At 44.9% G+C, this 18,133-nt stretch overlaps 1 protein-coding gene across 13 annotated transcripts in view; it reads left to right on the top strand.

The window, feature by feature from the left end:
- Window positions 1–17,225, top strand: part of esrrb (estrogen-related receptor beta) — a 49,860-nt gene extending 32,635 nt beyond the window's left edge. For all 13 annotated transcript variants that reach the window (XM_085768421.1, XM_085768427.1, XM_085768430.1 and 10 more), the window contains 4 exons: window positions 704–814; window positions 1,371–1,532; window positions 10,518–10,787; window positions 13,889–17,225. In XM_085768421.1, coding sequence (XP_085624547.1) covers window positions 704–814; window positions 1,371–1,532; window positions 10,518–10,787; window positions 13,889–14,133 — 788 coding nt within the window. In that variant the 3' untranslated portion in view covers window positions 14,134–17,225. The remainder of the gene's footprint in view (window positions 1–703; window positions 815–1,370; window positions 1,533–10,517; window positions 10,788–13,888) is intronic.
- The last annotated feature ends 908 nt before the right edge of the window (window positions 17,226–18,133 follow it).

The raw sequence follows: 18,133 nt of genomic DNA, 5'->3' as shown, positions 1-18,133 counted from the left end.
TGTCTTTGCTTGTAAGCTGGATAAGTTTCTTTTTCCCGATCCCCGAAGAGGCAGAGCACACACCTGAGCTTTCTCTCTCTCTCTCTGTCTGACACACACGCACACACACACACGCACACACTGCAAAGCAAAGAAGCATGTAGCTAGCAGCTAATTAGTATGCAGTCTGCCTCACCCCAAAAGCTAAATAATTAGAAGGCCAGTCTGTGAGATCATTGACCCTGCGTTAAATATTCATATGTTTAGACCTGCTCTGGGCTCAGCTGTGTCACAGTAGACCAGCCAGGCATGGACCACATATGGGAAGGCAGCCGTGCCTCTGACACATTCGCACACACGCAGACACACACCGGAGTGCATGCTCACACACACACACAGACACACAGACACACAGACACACACACTTATGCCCCGTGAAGCCCTTTTACAGCGCTTACATACAAGCAGGAGACCGGCGTGGTTACTCACACTGCAGCTTTTATACATGATCTAACACTGAACATGTTCTGGTGTAATTTTTGATCATGGCTCTACACGCTAGATCTCAGTGTCTTTACTACTGTCTCTCTGTATATGTACAATTATTTATCAACTTTTTTTTTTTGACCCAGTTCTTTTTCATGTGTTTGATATCCCCTGAAATCTAGTCAAAAAAAAACTGACACTCTCTTTATTTTGTGTTCTCTTGTCGTTTCTAACCCAGGGGTTCGTCTGGACCGCGTGCGAGGGGGCAGACAGAAATACAAGCGGAGGCTGGACACAGAAAACAACCCCTACCTGGGCTTGACGCTCCCCCCTCCCACCAAAAAGCCTCGTGAGTACTACCGCTCCGTCACTAGCCCATTGTCTCCCTCCTCCGCCCCTCCTCTGCCCGGCCAGCACGCAGGTAAAACTGAGGCACAGTTCTAGGCCAGACTCACGTTTCCCCGTCTCTCCCATGTTCAAACAGTTGAGAGGTCATTGGTCAAAAATATAGGCCGCGTATTTTTCCCGGTCGGAGCTGAATTGTGAGAAGTCTCTGAGCTGATGACCGATATTAAACAACGACAGAGTGCTTGAGGGTACAAGTGTCTCACATTTTCACGCATACATTTTTTTTTTCTCCACTCGCATGCATTCTGTAGGGATAAGAGCTTTCAGCGCCTACATTTCACTCGTGCAAATTCAGCTTCCATCCATTAGTTTGCATAATGAGAAAGAGAAAAGAGGCAGTGAGAGTGAGGCCACCATTGGTGTGTAGGATATTTTACCATTGTACAATTTTTTTTATCAGCGCAGTGCATCTTTGTGCCTGGCTGAGCTCTGCAGTGATATAACCTTTGACCCCTGCTCTGCTTTGACATCCCCCCTCCTTCCTCCTCTATCCTCAGTCACAAAGATAGTGTCTCACCTGTTGGTGGCGGAGCCAGAGAAGATCTATGCCATGCCTGACCCAACCATGCCCGAGAGCGACATCAAGGCTCTGACCACGCTGTGCGACCTGGCTGACCGCGAGCTGGTGGTCATCATTGGCTGGGCTAAACACATCCCAGGTACAAAACTATTATTTTTTACCCCCTTTTCTTCTTTTCTAACCTTTCTCCTAAATCTTATTTTCAGGCAGTTTTATCTCTCTTTTTTTTAACTCATCATTCTCCACCTCCTGTCTCTCACACACACACACACACACACACACACACACACACACACACACACACAGACATGTAGATAATTAATGACAGCAGCTCATACAGCCTCGGGGTGTGTGTGTGTGTGGGGGATGGAGGGTGTGCAGAATGGACATAGCTGTGTGAGAAACAAATCAATAGAGTGCATCTAAAATCCCTGCATTGAATGGAGAGGGGGTAGCATGTATGTGCCAATGTATACTGTAATCACCAGGGAGATTTAGAGCAGAGTTGGGCACCCGCCCAATCAAACAAGACATCATATCACACACACAAACACACACATATGCACACATGAAGGCGCACAAGAGCGAGCACACACACATTGAATTATTGATGGGCATAATCATGTTTCTTCCTTGCCCCATAGACGTTCTGATAGACGAGGTGTTAGGTTATAAGAGGCTGTTGAATTAAGGAGACATCGCCTCACGTCAGCGGAGATTTTGCTTCCTTCGAGAGTTTTCCTCTGATTTTGACAGAGAACACATTGTTTAGCCGCTCTTTTTTTGCAAACGCGGCAGATTCTCCTTGATCTTGAGCTTGACCCCCCCATCACTCTATAACATTACGGCGCTGTAGGCATGGAAGGGTAACAAACTAAATGAATGTGTCCCTCAGCGGCACCTCCATAACCTCTTCTTCTCATCAGCATAACTTGGACAGCCACACAGCTGTCAGCATGTGGGAAATGTGCGACATCACTACGCCACACACACACACACACACACACATGGTCTGCCTGCCCCCGCACACACCCAAACATTCAAGTCTCTACATACATTAGCGCCATATCAGTTAATTTAGAAGATAAATTTGAACCCCAATTCTTTGATTTAGAGGATTCATTTATTTCCGGTGAAGTGAAGTGGACTCCAGCTGACCTCAGACAGGTGCATTTTGTTCTGAAAAGGTATTAGAGTACTTCTCAGAAGGAGGGGTATTAATCAGGTACAGATCTGATAGTAAGGAGATTAGAGATGGATATGCTCCCAGCCCCTGGCCTCAGCCTCGGCCCCTTACGCGTCTAAACTGTTTGGATCACTCCACTCGGGCCCTGCGTGGTCAGCAGACTGAGAGTTTAACCAAGGAGCTTACTCAGGACTAGATCACAACTGACCCGATAACACACTCTCGTCGTTGTGACCCAAAAATTACACCAGCGTTGCGCACATGCACGGAAACGGCAATATTTTCCCGTGCTGCCTGCTGAGTATAGACTCTGCGGACACGGAGGCATCACTTATCCAGGCACAAAGACTGACAGATGGAGGAGAAAGAGAGTTTGTTATCTTCTGTAATTTACTGTAGAAAAATATATTGACGTCAGTGGGCAACCTGAATTAGCTGTGGTTCACATTTGGGTACTGTGGAGCATTAGTGAAGATTTATGATTGTCTCCATGAGTCATACTCTTAACACACCATTTAGTATCCACTGGGTTTTAAAGATTTTAACTGACTGTGCATCCTGAAGTGCATGATCATTTTAATGTGTGTACACTGAGTAACTCGGATTTTATGTGTCATAGTGCTGAAGCACTGTTAATCAGATTATACTAACACGTATTGTACAGTGGATAGATTCATAATGTTAATGGGATTTGCCCCACAGATTGCGGCTGAGGACTTGTCATTCCAAATGCGTCGATAATGATCATATAACCCAAAACCCGAGGCGGTAAGCCTGTTCCAACTGTGAGCCAGTACCTGGAACTGAACGGTTGCGCTAAACAACGATCTGCAACGCGATGGAATTTATTTTGAACTGCCTCTCTATACAAACACACACACTCCTACTTGTGCTTTTGTGTTTCATCCCTTTCTAACTTTTATGTTACAATTACACATACTTTTTTAAATTAAAAAGACACTGGCAGAATAAAGACTTCCACTTCAGCCGAGTGCTCGGTTTGTGTGGGTCCCTTCGGTGGTGTCTGTATTAGGACAGTGGGTGTCCTCTGGCCATGAAATGGCTGCATAATTGAGTTGTACATGGCTGAACCTGATCAGAGACGGTTCACTGGTTGAGCGAGACTCCATGCACTAACACTCCATGCACCAACGGTACCCCAGGGCAGCCTACCATGCTCCGCTCCTACCATATTTCTCCCTCCATCCTCTCTGGGACAAGAAAAGCATGGGGAGGGAAAAACTGCTGATTGCATTCTGATAGATTTTTGCAGCCTTAGGCGATGGAATTAAAAAGATTAACAGTTCATTATGAAGTAGACCACATTGATTAGGCCATTGACAGATGGGCCAATAACTAAAGTCCAAATGTAACAATTTAAATGTCATGAAAATGGGCAGTTACCTTCTCCCAATTGATTTTTAAATTTCCCCTATTCTCAGCTAACATTTAAAAATGCGTTTGAAAAGTGGCTTAATGTGGAGTGGAGCGGCCCTATTGAGTTTTAATTGGAGGGCGATAGGAGGATATCAAAGCTCTGTCATTAGCGTAGATGGTATCTTTGTCTTACAGGGTCCAATGTCAGCTCTGTCATCTGGGCTCTGTTTAGCACTCCAGGAAAAGGTCAGCTTGCAGACACAAAGTCCTTTTTGGGTTTTACACCTTTTCCCCCCATCATTTAAATGAAATAGGTACGTAGTTAATCAATCAGATCAGGTGCACTTGTTACCTTAGTTTAATGAGGTAGACAGTTGAAGACTGGTGTCACATATCAAGAGCCCTTTTCACAGGTTTCGCGATTGCCAGACCGCAGCCTTGCCCTCGTTCTGAATCTGCCTTTGATTAATTGATAATCACTGCGGAGCTTTTGGACACTAGTGTCACTGCTCCAAATAGCACCACCAAGCAGAGTCTAACACGGCTGTTGCCTGAGGGGGGGCTGGGTCATTAGGAGCAGTGTTAGGGGGATGCTGACAGATGGCTTGTTGCTCCTAAGGTGCTAACAACCTTTGACACACATAGCCATCCACTGTCCACCCCTCTGGCCCCCTTCCATCCCATAAGGCTGCATTTCACGCTGTCCAAGAGGTTTAGGGAGGAACAGAGTATACTGACAGCTCCAGTGCACTAGAGTCCTGTTTACCACCTTGACACCGCTGCCTTCTTTAGGAGTGACAGAATACTAGTTTGACCCCCGTCGCCCTGTGCCACCGCGCATCCCCTTCCCACCCGCAGCGGGAATGTCGTGTGTTCATATGTAAAAAGTGCCATGCATGCTGCTTATTCAAGAGGTGCTGGTTGTTTGGCGTTTGCCAGCTCCCATCACGGCTTCCCGGGCCCCGGTGTTTTCAGCTGGGAATTCTCTGAAGGGTGAGGGGCCAGGCAAACATTGACACTCTGCTGCTGCTGCTGCTGCTGGTTTGCTCCCACACAATAAAACATATTTTTGCTCTGGCATGTCACGGCTAGAATGTAAAATATTTAAACAACACTGAGATTTACGCTCCGTGTCTGACGTTCATTTTTGCGTATGATGTTAAAGAAATGAATTTACCCCACAGTTGCGATTCCAACACCCCTCTCATGTGTTGCTGCATTTTATTTTGGCATTAGATTCAGATCAGACTAATCTAATGAAACAGGCTTGTTGTTGCATTGTTCTATTCATTACTGGCGTTTTGGGAATATTCATCATCTGCGCGTTATTGGATTCCAGCTCATCAGCTCTGCGCTTGACAGACAGCCGCCTGCCGTGTCGGTTGTTAGCATGGAAGGCAGCGATGTTAAAAAGAGATCACACCTCTTGTATGTTGTCGTGTTTGTGTCAGCTCAACCCCTCCACCATAATCACCCACCCACCCACCTATCAGCCCACCCTCCTCCAGCCCCCTCCGGGCTCCTGTTTTCTCTTTGCCATTAAATTGTGAAATCTACTTACTGTGTTGCCAGCCTGATCCCACTCAAGCTGCGTAATCTCCTTGTAATAGAGTGTGAATACTGCCCGGCAATAAATCAGCACCTCATCAGTGCACTTTATTAAATATAGACACCAACAGACAGCTCTTAGTATATTCAATTTACCCTCTGACGTAGGCTTCAACACAGGAGATAAAGATAGATTGAACAATCAGGTGGATGCTGAGGCCTGAACCCGAGCAGGAGAGCGGGGAGGAAGGCGGAAAAAGCTGCAGGGAGATTGAGATGGGGGCGTATCAGGAGTCTGCAGCGCCAGGGAGGGGGACATTTGCCAGCCAGGGTGGGGGGAGGGGGAGGGCTTTGTTTTTTTGTTACTGTGACACATGAGCAGGTACATCCAGCATTACAATTATGTGCGCACGCTGGTCGTATTTTCACAAAGTTAAAAATGTGTAAAAAAAAAAAAAAAGTGTTCAGTATGATTCTCTGACACTGTATCATGTGTGTCGAATTCTCCGTTATCTAAATCGTTCCATAGGAAATCTTTTATGCTGATGTGCCTTTAAGTGATCGTCAGCAGAGCGCCATCCCTCATTAAGTAATGTTGCTTGATGGCAGCGGAGATAAATTATGTGTAATTATGGCAATGATTAAAGTCTGATTCGTCCTGGTCTTTGCGACTAAACAGAGATATGTAACCGTCAGTGCTGGGCGGGGGGACCCTTGGGACGGCTAAAGACTTGTCTGCCGGGGTCAGGGGGTCGGAGGGTGCAGATTAAAACAAGGGGATTACTGTATTTGACGTTCTCCAACCTCATAATGTTCACAGGCTACTGGTCAAATCACCCATTCCCCAGCTACTTACAATGGGATAATGTTCTGGTTATTATGTTGAAAGAAGCCAAGAGAGCTGACTGTCCTGTGGAGCTGGAAAAAAAACTCTAAATAAATTATCAGTGTTCATCCTCATAGAGTCGCTTAAGTTTCTATTGAAATGTTTTCATCCAGTATAAAAACTTTAAAAGCACTATTGTGTCATCAGATCAGTGTCCGGGGGAAAGCTTGCAGCAAACTGAGCTGTTTGTGTTGTACATGTGGTTGAACTTCAGGTCAAATTATTTATGTCAAGCACAGCAATTTATTACCAAGCTGCTATTGATTGGGTCCTCCTGATGCTGTCATGTAAATTCAAGAAGAATCATGGCTGGCAGCTGCGTGCTACACACACACACACACACACACACACACACGGGGAACTATACAAACGCATTTGTGAGCGCACCAACACCATTATGAAACCGCTCTTAAATTGCCATTCATTCCTGTGCTGGTTGTACATCTTACAACTGTGGTGTGTCACTCTGCCAGATCAGAGGAATCCATACAAATCAAAGGTGCATACATTTTCTTTTCTGGCCCTCGTTTTTTTAAAGAGCTATCTGAAAAAAAGAAGCTTTGTTATAGAATAAGCTTATGGCAGTGTGATCATTCAGTTCAGTTTGAGGTTAGAAAAAAAAAAAAAAGGCAGAGAGACGTGCTGAACCTCTGGGGTCCTGTTAGGGGCAGTTTTACTCCGACTGGAGCCCGGAGAGCACTTGACTTGGCTGAGGTGAGATTGCCTCTGGGCAGAAGTCTTCAGGGCCTGCTTGTCCTTCTGATAGCTGGCCATGATAGATCAGCCCCTGTCCAGCCAGAATTACTCTCTTTCCTCTTTCTATCTCTCTCTTCCCTTTTCCCCTCATTCTCCAGCCCCCTTTCGCTCCCTCTCTCTTATCTCCCTCCTCTTTGGCCCATATCTTCTCCTCTCTTTTATCCTCCATTTCTCTCTCTCTCTCTCCCTCTCTTGCCATTTTTCCCCTTCTCCCTCCCTCCCTCCCCTCTGTCTGCTCTGTTGTCTGATTGAGGGTGAGTTACGAGGGGGCTGCAGCTGGAGGGGGCCACCGTGCCTCGTAATTACATCTCTTTTTATTACCCGTGCTAATGGCCCTCGGGGAGAGGGAAACAATAATAAATTAATAGAATATGAACTCCAGCTCAACAGAAATCTCCAGCATTTCATTTTGGACCGTCCTGTGCTCTGGCAGATGAAACGGTGTGCTGATTAATCTCTATGAGGGGTTTGAAGCAGCCGTCTGCGGGTTCGGGCTGCCCCCTCCTGCCAACAGCCCAGGGCTTTTGGGGAGATAAAGGAAGAGATGATGGTTTTGGCGTCTGTTGTTGGTCTTTCGTGGTCTTGTTTTCACCCTTTGAGCTATGAATGATGGTGCACCGATGCAGTCAGTGGTCAGTGGGGCTCTATAGTCCTCATTCTCTGTCGTCTAAATTTATTTTTGTCCCCCTACCTAGATTGAAGTGAGTTTCAGCGATGTTCATGCAGGATAAAATATGTCACATCCGGGAATTTTGAGAGTGAAGATCTCTTTTAAAAAAATAAATAAACCTTTGATTCCTATTCCTGTGTAAGCGGGGTGCCTAAGTTAAAGTGAACAAAGAAAAACTCTGCATTGTTATTATCTCTGTGACAAAGACTTTCAGACAGATATCTGCCGGTGCACTCAGCAGTGGAGTGGAAAAGGCCTTTCAAGTGCGCAGACAGGCCTCTCTGATTTGGTCAATATTGTGTCATGTTTGGTCAAACCCCACCAAGGCAGTGGGCTGGAAATGAAGATGTAAATATTGATATTTCATTAGAGGAAATCACCCACTCCGACGGCACTTAACCGGGCCACCTTCAGAGTGTGGCGGCCGGAGCGCTGTGTGACCTGCGGAGTCGGGAAGTCACTTCATTACTCGATTAAATTGAGTGGAAAAAGGCGAGGCAACGACACGAGATCCCATTTGGAGCGATAATTTAGGCCCTGAAGAGAGGGGATGGAGCAGGGGAAAAACACCACCTCTCCATCTCACAACACTGGATTAAATTCAAGGACTTTTAGCGTCAAAGGTAATTGTAGGCTGCTGGGCCGCGTGTGTGCATATGGCTGAGAGGTGTCTGCTGTATCAGAACAACTCTAAAGCCTCTCCAGCAAGCCCTGAACAAGGCCTTCACACAGGCTGTCACATTGGGAGCAGCGCTTTAGTTCCGCTTCAGTCCTCCTTGGCATTAAAAGGCTAGACAAAGCCTCGCCTGTGATTGTGATGCCAACCTGATGCGGCAATCAAGACCGCGGCCATGCTTGCATGACAATTTCCCTCTGGCCAGTCCACATTCTGTCCAACTTAATGGCCACGTATGCAGACAAGGAAATAACACAACAAAAAATTTTGAAGACGCCTTCTGGATACGTGTAATAGCACAGGCCTTTACGAAATATGGCTTATTGCCTCCTTTGATGATAGTTAAAGTGTGTTGAGTGCTTTTGGCAGTTTGCTTGGGTCTCATTTGGGCCTTCAGACCTCTGACCAGTCCAGTCGGACAGCGGCACCTTTCTGTTAGCACTCTATTTTACTGACTATTGATTCCCCTTCAAAATGTTAAGGCCCTCACATTCTGATCACAATCTGTTAATTAATGTATCCTGCAGCTCTTCCCCTGCAGTGGTCATCACCACGATAAGGGAAATTGAACACTCAGGTAGCTACTACTCTCACTGGCTCTTCTTTTCTGCCCCTCTCTCTCTCCCTCTTTCACTTTCTCTCACGCTTCCTCATCATGTCTCTCATTCTCCTCAACCCGCACATCATGTGTGGCGTGTGTACGTTTGTGTGCGTGCGTTCTCGGCGTCCTGGCAGGAGGAGATAAACATCGGGCTGGGGCTTCAGCTCCGGTGAGATCATTTCTATTTGAGAGAAAACGCGGGGCGTGTGTGTGGCGAGTGGCCTGGTCAATACTGTAATCTATCGCCTCTTAATCACGCAATGGCAGGTAAGCGTGGCAACACCAAACTTGTGAAAGCAATCATATTAATCAGGGGCGGAGCTGAAGAGCCTAATATGCTGTCAGAATGAGGCGCCCGCAGGCACACACTGCACAGGGGGAGGGGAGGTGGTGGTGTGTGTGTGTGTGTGTGTGTGTGTGGGGGGGGGTCACGCAGTTTATTGACAGCTGAAGGGGAGTACGAAGCGAAAAGGGATGAGATAGCTATCTGGCTGTCTGCCCCTCACTCTCTCTCCTCTTTTTGACGTTACCCTCTTTAATTTGCTTGAATTTCTCACAGCTCATCTTTGAGGGATCAAGCAGTTTGTTTTATTTAATGTTCTATTCTGAGCACATGTAGAGGTGTTGAAGGGGAAATGACAGTGGTTTGATGTGGCCGAGCCAATTTCAGCTCATCCAGCTGCTGCTGGGGCCCAAGGTTTAAGCAGGTCTTCAGGCTGGGCTTGAACCACCTGACCCCACTGTGTGTGTGTGTATGTGTGTGTGTGTATTTATGTGCATATACTGTAGGTGTCATGATCCGCATGTGCACATATGTGACTGTATGTTTCCCTGGTTGACACATGTTTGTGTGTCTGTGCAGGTCCCTGTGTGTGTGTGTGTGTGTGTGTGTGCGTCCTCTCGTCACCTCCTCCCGCTACACAGTGCATGTCATGTCCTCAACCCCTCCAATGAGAATGTGTCTCGGTGCTAATCCCCCTCACACCAATACAAGTGTGACAGGATACAAGGGGGTAACCACATGGCTTTGTGTATCCTGGACCTTTGCACCGATTTACTGTCCTCACTTCCAGTAAAGCCCACTGCAGCACCGCGACACCGGCTTCAAAGAGAACCTTCCTCTGTGCATTTAAAATTAAACACCTCGCGCTAACATGTGCCTCAGCATGTTCTCAGGGCTACCGGGGCTCCACAAGTCACATTTCCTTTACTGATCAACTTCAAGTGTTTTCTTTTCAGTGACTTTCAGATGTTTCTTTTTAAAAAACTTTTTAATATCAACAAAAACTGGCTGAATCATGGCACAAATGAGCTTTTTTCATCTATTTTTAACAAGCATATGTAAACACATGTTGGCTCAGTTTGTTTTTTTTACACCATCATGCTGCCCTGTCCTCATGCAGTGTCACCCTCTGTCTTTCCAGGCTTCTCCACCCTCTCACTGGGAGACCAGATGAGTCTACTGCAGAGCGCCTGGATGGAGATCCTCATCCTCAGCATCGTGTTCCGCTCGCTGCCGTACGAGGACGAGCTGGTGTATGCCGAGGACTACATCATGGACGAGGAGCACTCGCGGCTGACGGGCCTGCTCGACCTCTACGTGTCCATCCTGCAGCTGGTCCGCAAATACAAGAAGCTCAAAGTGGAGAAGGAGGAGTTTGTCACCCTCAAGGCCATCGCTCTCGCCAACTCAGGTGAGCTGTCTTCTGACACCTCTTCGAATAGAATAGAATAGAAAATACTTTATTCAATTCATGACAGGTGCAATGACTTTTGATCACTGGTAATTTTATGGGAAACTTTAATTGAGTCTAAAAAATAAAAATATAATTTTAGGCAAATAAATACCAGCCACAAATATGATTCACTTTTTAAAATGTTTTTTAAACACTTTAATATTGTATGATAACATAATAAAAATGGTGCTTATGATTAAAACATATGAAGAATCACTGTAACTGTAATTTAGCAAAAGTAATCTTAGTCTAGATGTGAATTTGAACAGTATTTGACTTCAGATTTAAAGTCTCTATTAGCTGCACAAATAGTCAATTGTCATTTGTATTAAATACACAAACTAAGTTTTGGGTGATTTGTTTGCAGATATGCACCATTATTGGTTTTATATTTAAAATTTAAATTTAAAAAAGATGTATAACATTTTTTTTTCAAATAAATTTTAAATGTTATTGTCAATAAAAAATGACAAATTGTATCATAGAACATATAATTGTTAAAAAAAAATACATACAGTTCATATTTTACATATTGTTTTATAGTATACAGTAACAACAAATGAATATTCACAAAATAAAAATAAAAACACTGAAAAAATTAACTTCACTGGTTAGGAGTTAATACTGTGGACAAAACTGTTACTGAGACACTGTTCAGGTTTATTTCTCTCTCAAATTTTTTTTTTTCCTGACTGGAGGTTAGACGGTGTAATATCCAGAAAGAAGAATTGTCTAACACAGTTTCAGAAATGACATTTCTTAGTTTTTCGGGAGTTTCTCAGTGTAACCTTTAGTTTGGAGCATGAGATGGAGAGATGGAGGGAAGATAAGGGCAGTGCATGAGAAAGAGAGATGGGGCAGTGAGCTTTTTTAATTGAACACCTTCCATGTTGTGGTATTTCTCCATCGCTCTCTCTCCCCTCTCTTTCTCTATCTCCATAACAGTAGCTGCAGGGCACAGCAGCCACGGGAGATAAATTTAGCATTTCATTAGGAGCACAGGGGCTGTCAATAAAATGTGTTAAGTCGAATGGAATGAGTATCAGGGAGTGATAGGCCTCGTTTGTTCCAATGCGAAGATGGCACGCTGCTATTGACAGGCTCCTTTTGAGGAGGCAGGACCTGTCCCGCTCTGATCAATGCAGGCCGGCTCACCGGGCCGCGCTCTGCCTTGTTTTGTCCGGGGCTGAAAAATGAAAATGCTGATGGTGGGGCTTTTGCTTTCAGACAACAGAGCTGTGGCGGAGGGGGAGGTGGGAAAGAGGGGGGGTCGTGGAGAGAGGAGGAGGAGGAGGAGGAGGAGGAGGAGGTGGAGGGTGTCTGGAACGTTAGAACAAGGTCTCTGGGAGATCACTCTCCCGGGAGCCCCTCTGTCTGACAGCTGTGAAAATTCATAGCGATTGATTTTGTAATTAGCAGTTTATCAATCGGATCGACGTGGGCTCACTGATGGATTGCGAGGAAATTGTTTCTTCAAAGTTGTTTTTTTAAGTCCACCCCTCCTCCAAGGACTACCAGCAGCGTGCTGAGCGTCTCCTGCCCTCTTTTCCCTCCCATCTGTTGAGATGTCTCTATCACTCTTTTTATTTTTCCCTTTGTCTTAGCAAAACATTTCATTTATCGCGCATGTGTGTTTTCAAGTGTAAAAAAAACCGAGCAAAATATTGGTTTGAGCTTAAGTTGTGAAATCAGCCTCTCTGAAAAGAACAAGAGATAATTATGTCACACCACATCCTCATCTGAGATTTTTTTTTAGCCTTTTGTTCTTTCTATCCTCCTCCTCTCACCTCCCTCCCACATTCACTTTACAAAACGACCTACTTCATTTTACCACTGTGGATTTGAAAACCGTCAGGGTGAGAAATGTCTCAAGGTCTTGGGAATACAGTTGTTCCAGTCAATGAATTTGGGGCGAAGTCTGAAATCTGTTTTGCCTTTTATTGTCCCGTGTGGTAAAATATGCACCGCCAAGGTGAGACGAGTCAGGCAGCCAATGACATGCCGCCTCCAGAGCGCCAGACACCGGTTAACCAGTGTGAGAAAACGCAACCCCCCCGGCCCCCCGGCCCTGAGAGAGCAGCAGCAGATAGAAACACAGGCAGTACAGGGAAAGGGGAGAATGAGAGTGGAGTGCTGTAACATAATGTACAGGAGGATCAGTGAAAAACGGTGGCACTGTAGCGAAACATTAGAGGAGTGAGATGCCAGACTGAAACTGTAGCCTGGTCTAAAAGTGGAGAGAGGAGAGAGAGAGAAAGAGGGAGGGAGAGAGAGAGAGATTTGGGCAGACGGAAGCTGAGGCTGAGAGAGAGTCACAGTTTTTATTGTTCACTTTACAAAATAGGGAGCGTTATCTTGTGACAGATAAATAATTTTACAAATCGTATGGAAATTGAAATGTGTCAGTTTCTATATATATATATCTATATATATATTTAAACAGCTGTTTGGATCAGTAAAATGAACTCGTTCTTATTTCTCCATCCTTCTGTGTGATGGTCACAAACTCCTCAGAGGGAGCACGAAGGAAATGAATTGAAAGGAAGCATTGTATTCATCTCAGGCTTGTTTACGCTGTCCAATTCTCTAATGGAGTCTCTTTTTTTTTGGGGGGGGGGGGGGGGGGGGGGGCAGTCTGTGTTTTGGAACAGAGAGGTGTTTAATGTGTACTTACTCAGCAGAGATCAGCTGCTACTTATTCATGCCACTGTTACTGTAGGATAACATTCATTTTCAGTGTGTGGTCAGGGGCTGCTACCCAGTCCAGCAAAGAATAAATATATAAATAAATAAAGCAGATGTTTTTATGATCTATTCTTTATCTTGTCAAGATGTGAGTTATATTTATAATGTGTTCCCCACCTTGCAGCTACTGACAGAGCAGTAAAGATCAATCATGAGATTTAATTTTGTTTTAGAAAAATCCATTTCCCATCACTCCTGTTATATGTGTTTCAAAGTGCAAACTACATTTCTTACAAGTTCCTTTTTTCTTTTTTTTCCTTCTCAAATTTGAAACCCCATCAATCGTCACACCTCCTTTCTGTGCTCCCGTCCAGACTCCATGCACATAGAGGACATGGAGGCGGTCCAGAAGCTTCAGGACGCCCTCCACGAGGCCCTGCAGGACTACGAGAGCAGCCAGCACCAGGAGGACCCACGGCGGGCGGGCAAGCTGCTCATGACCCTGCCCCTGCTGAGGCAGACGGCCACCAAGGCCGTGCAGCACTTTTACAGCATCAAGGTGCAGGGGAAAGTTCCCATGCACAAACTCTTCCTGGAGATGCTGGAGGCCAAGGTCTGATGGGAGGGAGGCTGATGGGCCGCGGCCGCAGAGGAGGGCTGCGTTCAGCGATACAGGAAGTGACTTGAACAAAGGCTTGTGGGTACTCAGGAGAGGGAGACCCCCACTGACTGTACCGGGCAGGACAGACTCTCCTCTCACTCCCCCTCCTGGAACCCTGGGGCACTAAATAAAAAAGAACAAATGCAAAACTTGGTTATTAGTATAAATATAAAAATGATGCAGATTAATTTAAAATATATAAGAAATACTATGTACAGTAATAATTTTTTTTTTTTTTTGGTTTTTGTTAATTGTCAGTGGCCATGCTGTATATGAAGAAGGACCCTCTGCCCCCTCAGCATCTTCAGAATAAGTAGTTGCCAGTTCTTGATAGACAAGAAAAAGAGGTTTCTTTTTTCAGAGAACTAAAAAAAAAAGTTCCTTCAATTTGTTCTGAAGACAGCAAAGGTGTCAACAACCATAAACAGACTCACTTGTCTCACAGTTGTGTTTTTGCCTGGACTCAACCAGGACATGTATATATTTATTATTGGAAGACCGAGTGTACAGTTCAAAGTCTGGTGAACTTGGTGGCCATTTTCTCTTGTTCTCCTCCTGGTTTAAAAAAAAAAGAACTAAAATTGTTACCTAAATGTGAACTCTTATCAGTTTAAATGTCCTTGGATATACCTCTCCAGAGCAGTAAGCCGTGTGGTCTTTGTGGATCTGTCTCAGACTGGAGGATTTGCTGGTCCCACGTTTAACTAAACTAGCATTAGGCAGGTACAATATTCAGTCGTCTTATTCTGTAGTAACTCAGCAATAAAGGGAGCTGTGGGGAAGCTGGGCTTAACCTCCTATCTTTCATGTGCTTTTCGATGCTGCTGTTGCTAAAAAAGACCATGGCTGTGTGTCTCAGTCCCACTGGTGGGATCCACCACTGGACCACTGTTGCACACCAGCGTGTCTCCTCTCCTATAGCGGTCTGTGTCAGTGTGCTGTTCAGGCAACCCATTGAAACCCAAATTTGGTCGTTGTTTAAGCCTGTGGAAATTGCCTCTTGGCATGCAAACAGATGACCTGATTCGGGCTAGGTGAAAGATGATTAGCGGGTTTGGTGTGGCAGTATCAAAGGATTTATGCCGAGTGGCAGAAGTCCAGGAGATTCCATGTTCAAACAATCAGAGGCCCATATGTCAACCGCTCTATTTTGGGCCCTTTAAGCCCGTGGCAGAGTCATCCCGCACACAGGGAGCAAGGTGCCCAGCATCTGCTCTCACCATTTTAGACACCTCCCATCTTTTAATAGCTGTGGCTGCATTTATAGAGCTTCAACCAAACGGAGGTAAATGGCAGGTGCAGAGCCAGAGCGGTGGCACTTCACACTGGGTTTATTTTTAACTCGGCAGGAGGTTGTTGTCTGCACCTCCTCCCTCTAGGAGTACAGTAGACACGTGGAACACTTCTTCTTGACCTCATGTTGACACGGTGGCCGGAGCAGAGTAACACCCTTCGCACCGGGGCCGGGAGGCAGGCCGGCGTCTGAGAGGAGAGCTCGGGATGCCCAAGCATGCACATGTGAATAGCTATGCAAGAAACAAAGTGTCAGCATGCTCTGGAGGGTAACAGCAACCCAACGGTGTGTGAGTACAAGGTGTGATCTCTGGTGGGAGTAGGAGATCTCATGCTCCCTTCTCCCTGTGTTTAGCTACATGTCCATTACACCAGGTGTGAGTAATACTTTAGTCCAGCCCAGCAGAGCCGCGCCGCGCCGCTCGTCTCCACGTCAGGGAGAATGTGGAGGTGAATGCTTATACTACTGAAGGATTTTATGTGATGTGATAAATTGTGGCGCTGTCACAACAATATGATACTGTGATCAAAGGAATCCCTGACATTGCAGCAGGGTAGAGTTGCCGCCATGCTTGCGATATCAGTGACTAGCACTGATCCAGTGGCCGGCATGCCTTTTTTTTTTTTTTGGAACAGCAGCCTGACTGGGCCGCGTGATGGAGGATGACTACCCACTCCAGCACCCAATCATCCCAACTTGAATTAGCCGCTGTCCACTTAACAAGCTCCACTGTGACAGTGACAATATAAACTTAGAGTTATTTTACTGTTGTGCAATACAACAGGGACCAATTCTGACTGAAACCATGCTAAAAGCATGCTTTTACTTAGATTTGGGAGAATTTGTACACTATTAAGTAACATACAGTATTCTAAAGCCCTCTAATCAGAAACATGTATCCCGTATAGCAGAAGAGGAACTATATTTGATTTGCTTAAGTGACAAAAAGACTTTTGTGCTTGTTTCAATAAAAATGCTGTATAAATGAAAACTTTTGCAGAAACTCTTTACAACTAGAATTTTGTAGCGTCCCAAAGGATCAGCCATAAGAGTCATAATAACGGGAGTCCTCTCATCTCCCCTTTTCTTTTTACCTAGCAATGTGGCACTGTGTTAAGTAAAAGATAACATGTCTTACATTACAAGCTGTGTCTAAGTGTGTAAATATATCAGCATCAATACAGTAGGTTGCCGAAATACCATTGAAAATAAAGTATGCAGCGCCCTGCTGACTACTACCTCATTATCATATTGTCAATATTTCTCTGATTTAACACTTTCTGCTCTTTATCATCTTCATGTCTGTGACATACCTGAGCCATCCACCTTTCTATCAAAAACACTCTCTCTCCTTCAGTGCTCCTGCCAAAATATTTGTAATTGTAGTTTCTGATCTTCTCTTCCCATTCGTTCTTCATAGATCTGTTTGTAAAGGTAAAGCATGCTTCACGTTGACCACATGACTTGGCCATCTGTGGGTGTGAACCCCCCTCCCCCCTTTTGGTTACTAAGCGGGTAAATGTTTTTATGAACATCAATGTGTCAGAATTGGTCCCTTGATGACAGATTGCAGACAGGGGCAGGTGATTGATTTCCTGCTTCTGTGCTATGAGTATTTATGGTGTGAAATATATCATTTTGGCAATGGTGTACATTGATATCTGATCGTTGAATCACCAATATCTGTGTAACTTTTACGTTTTGATTTTCAAAAAGGTAAAGGATCAATGAATTAAATACTCCCTGAACTCTGTGATTCTTTTGTGTTCTGGATAAAAATCAGATGTAACGTAAAATGTATAATAACATAAACTTTAATTCACTTTGAACCAGTGCAATTAGAAGCAGATTTTCAAGACTCAAGTTTAGTTCAGCTAGCTAACATAATGACATACTACTGTGCTGTGTATGATAAGGGTTAGCCTGTTCATTCATCGTTGATGAGTTACAGTAGCATGCTAACAATTAACAACAATCAACAGAACAACTGTGGTGTTTTACAGCTGGGACCTGACTAGGATTTGATTAGTTTAGAATAAAACAGTTTCCAATTTTGATGATGTTAAATGAAGAAGAATCACCTAAGTGATGATGATTCATCTTCAGGGGAGCATGAATGAGTGTAGCCAGTTTCATGGCATCGCTCCTGCTGTTGTTGTGATCTTAGCTTAAAATCAACAAAGGTGAACCTGGTGTTTGTGCTACAGTGAAAAGTCAAAGGATTTCCAAAACCAGTCGGGTTCATCATCTGGGAAGCATGAATATAAACAAAAGTTCTTGAAAATTATCCTAATTATTTAGACGAAACTTGTGCATTGACTAAATTCTAAATCACCACCCACGGAGCCAAACACATTGTTAAATCTACAGACCCTCAGCAAGAAGTAACTTCAACACAACAGACACTTGTTCTTTATTGTGTTTACCATCAACACAGTGCATCTACTTAGTCATTCACCCGTTACAGTAACTTATACCTAACCTTGCCCTGTGCTTGGTGTATTTACCCGTTTCACTGACCAGTCAACACTCAGTGAGAGTTCGACAATGGGACAGAACATATCACAGCGGTCCCAGCAGACCGGGGGGGTTGGGGGGAGCAGTAAGTGAGGAGAGGCTCTGAAGCCACAGATTCATGCAGGCCACCCAACCATCCAGCCATCA

This window comes from Trachurus japonicus, chromosome 22 (genome assembly GCF_045865225.1).
Source record: "Trachurus japonicus isolate A0001 chromosome 22, Traja_1.0".
NCBI classification, from domain to species: Eukaryota; Metazoa; Chordata; class Actinopteri; order Carangiformes; family Carangidae; genus Trachurus; species Trachurus japonicus.
The sequence above is the reverse complement of the archived record's forward strand: the minus strand, read 5'-3'. Positions and strand labels throughout refer to the sequence as shown.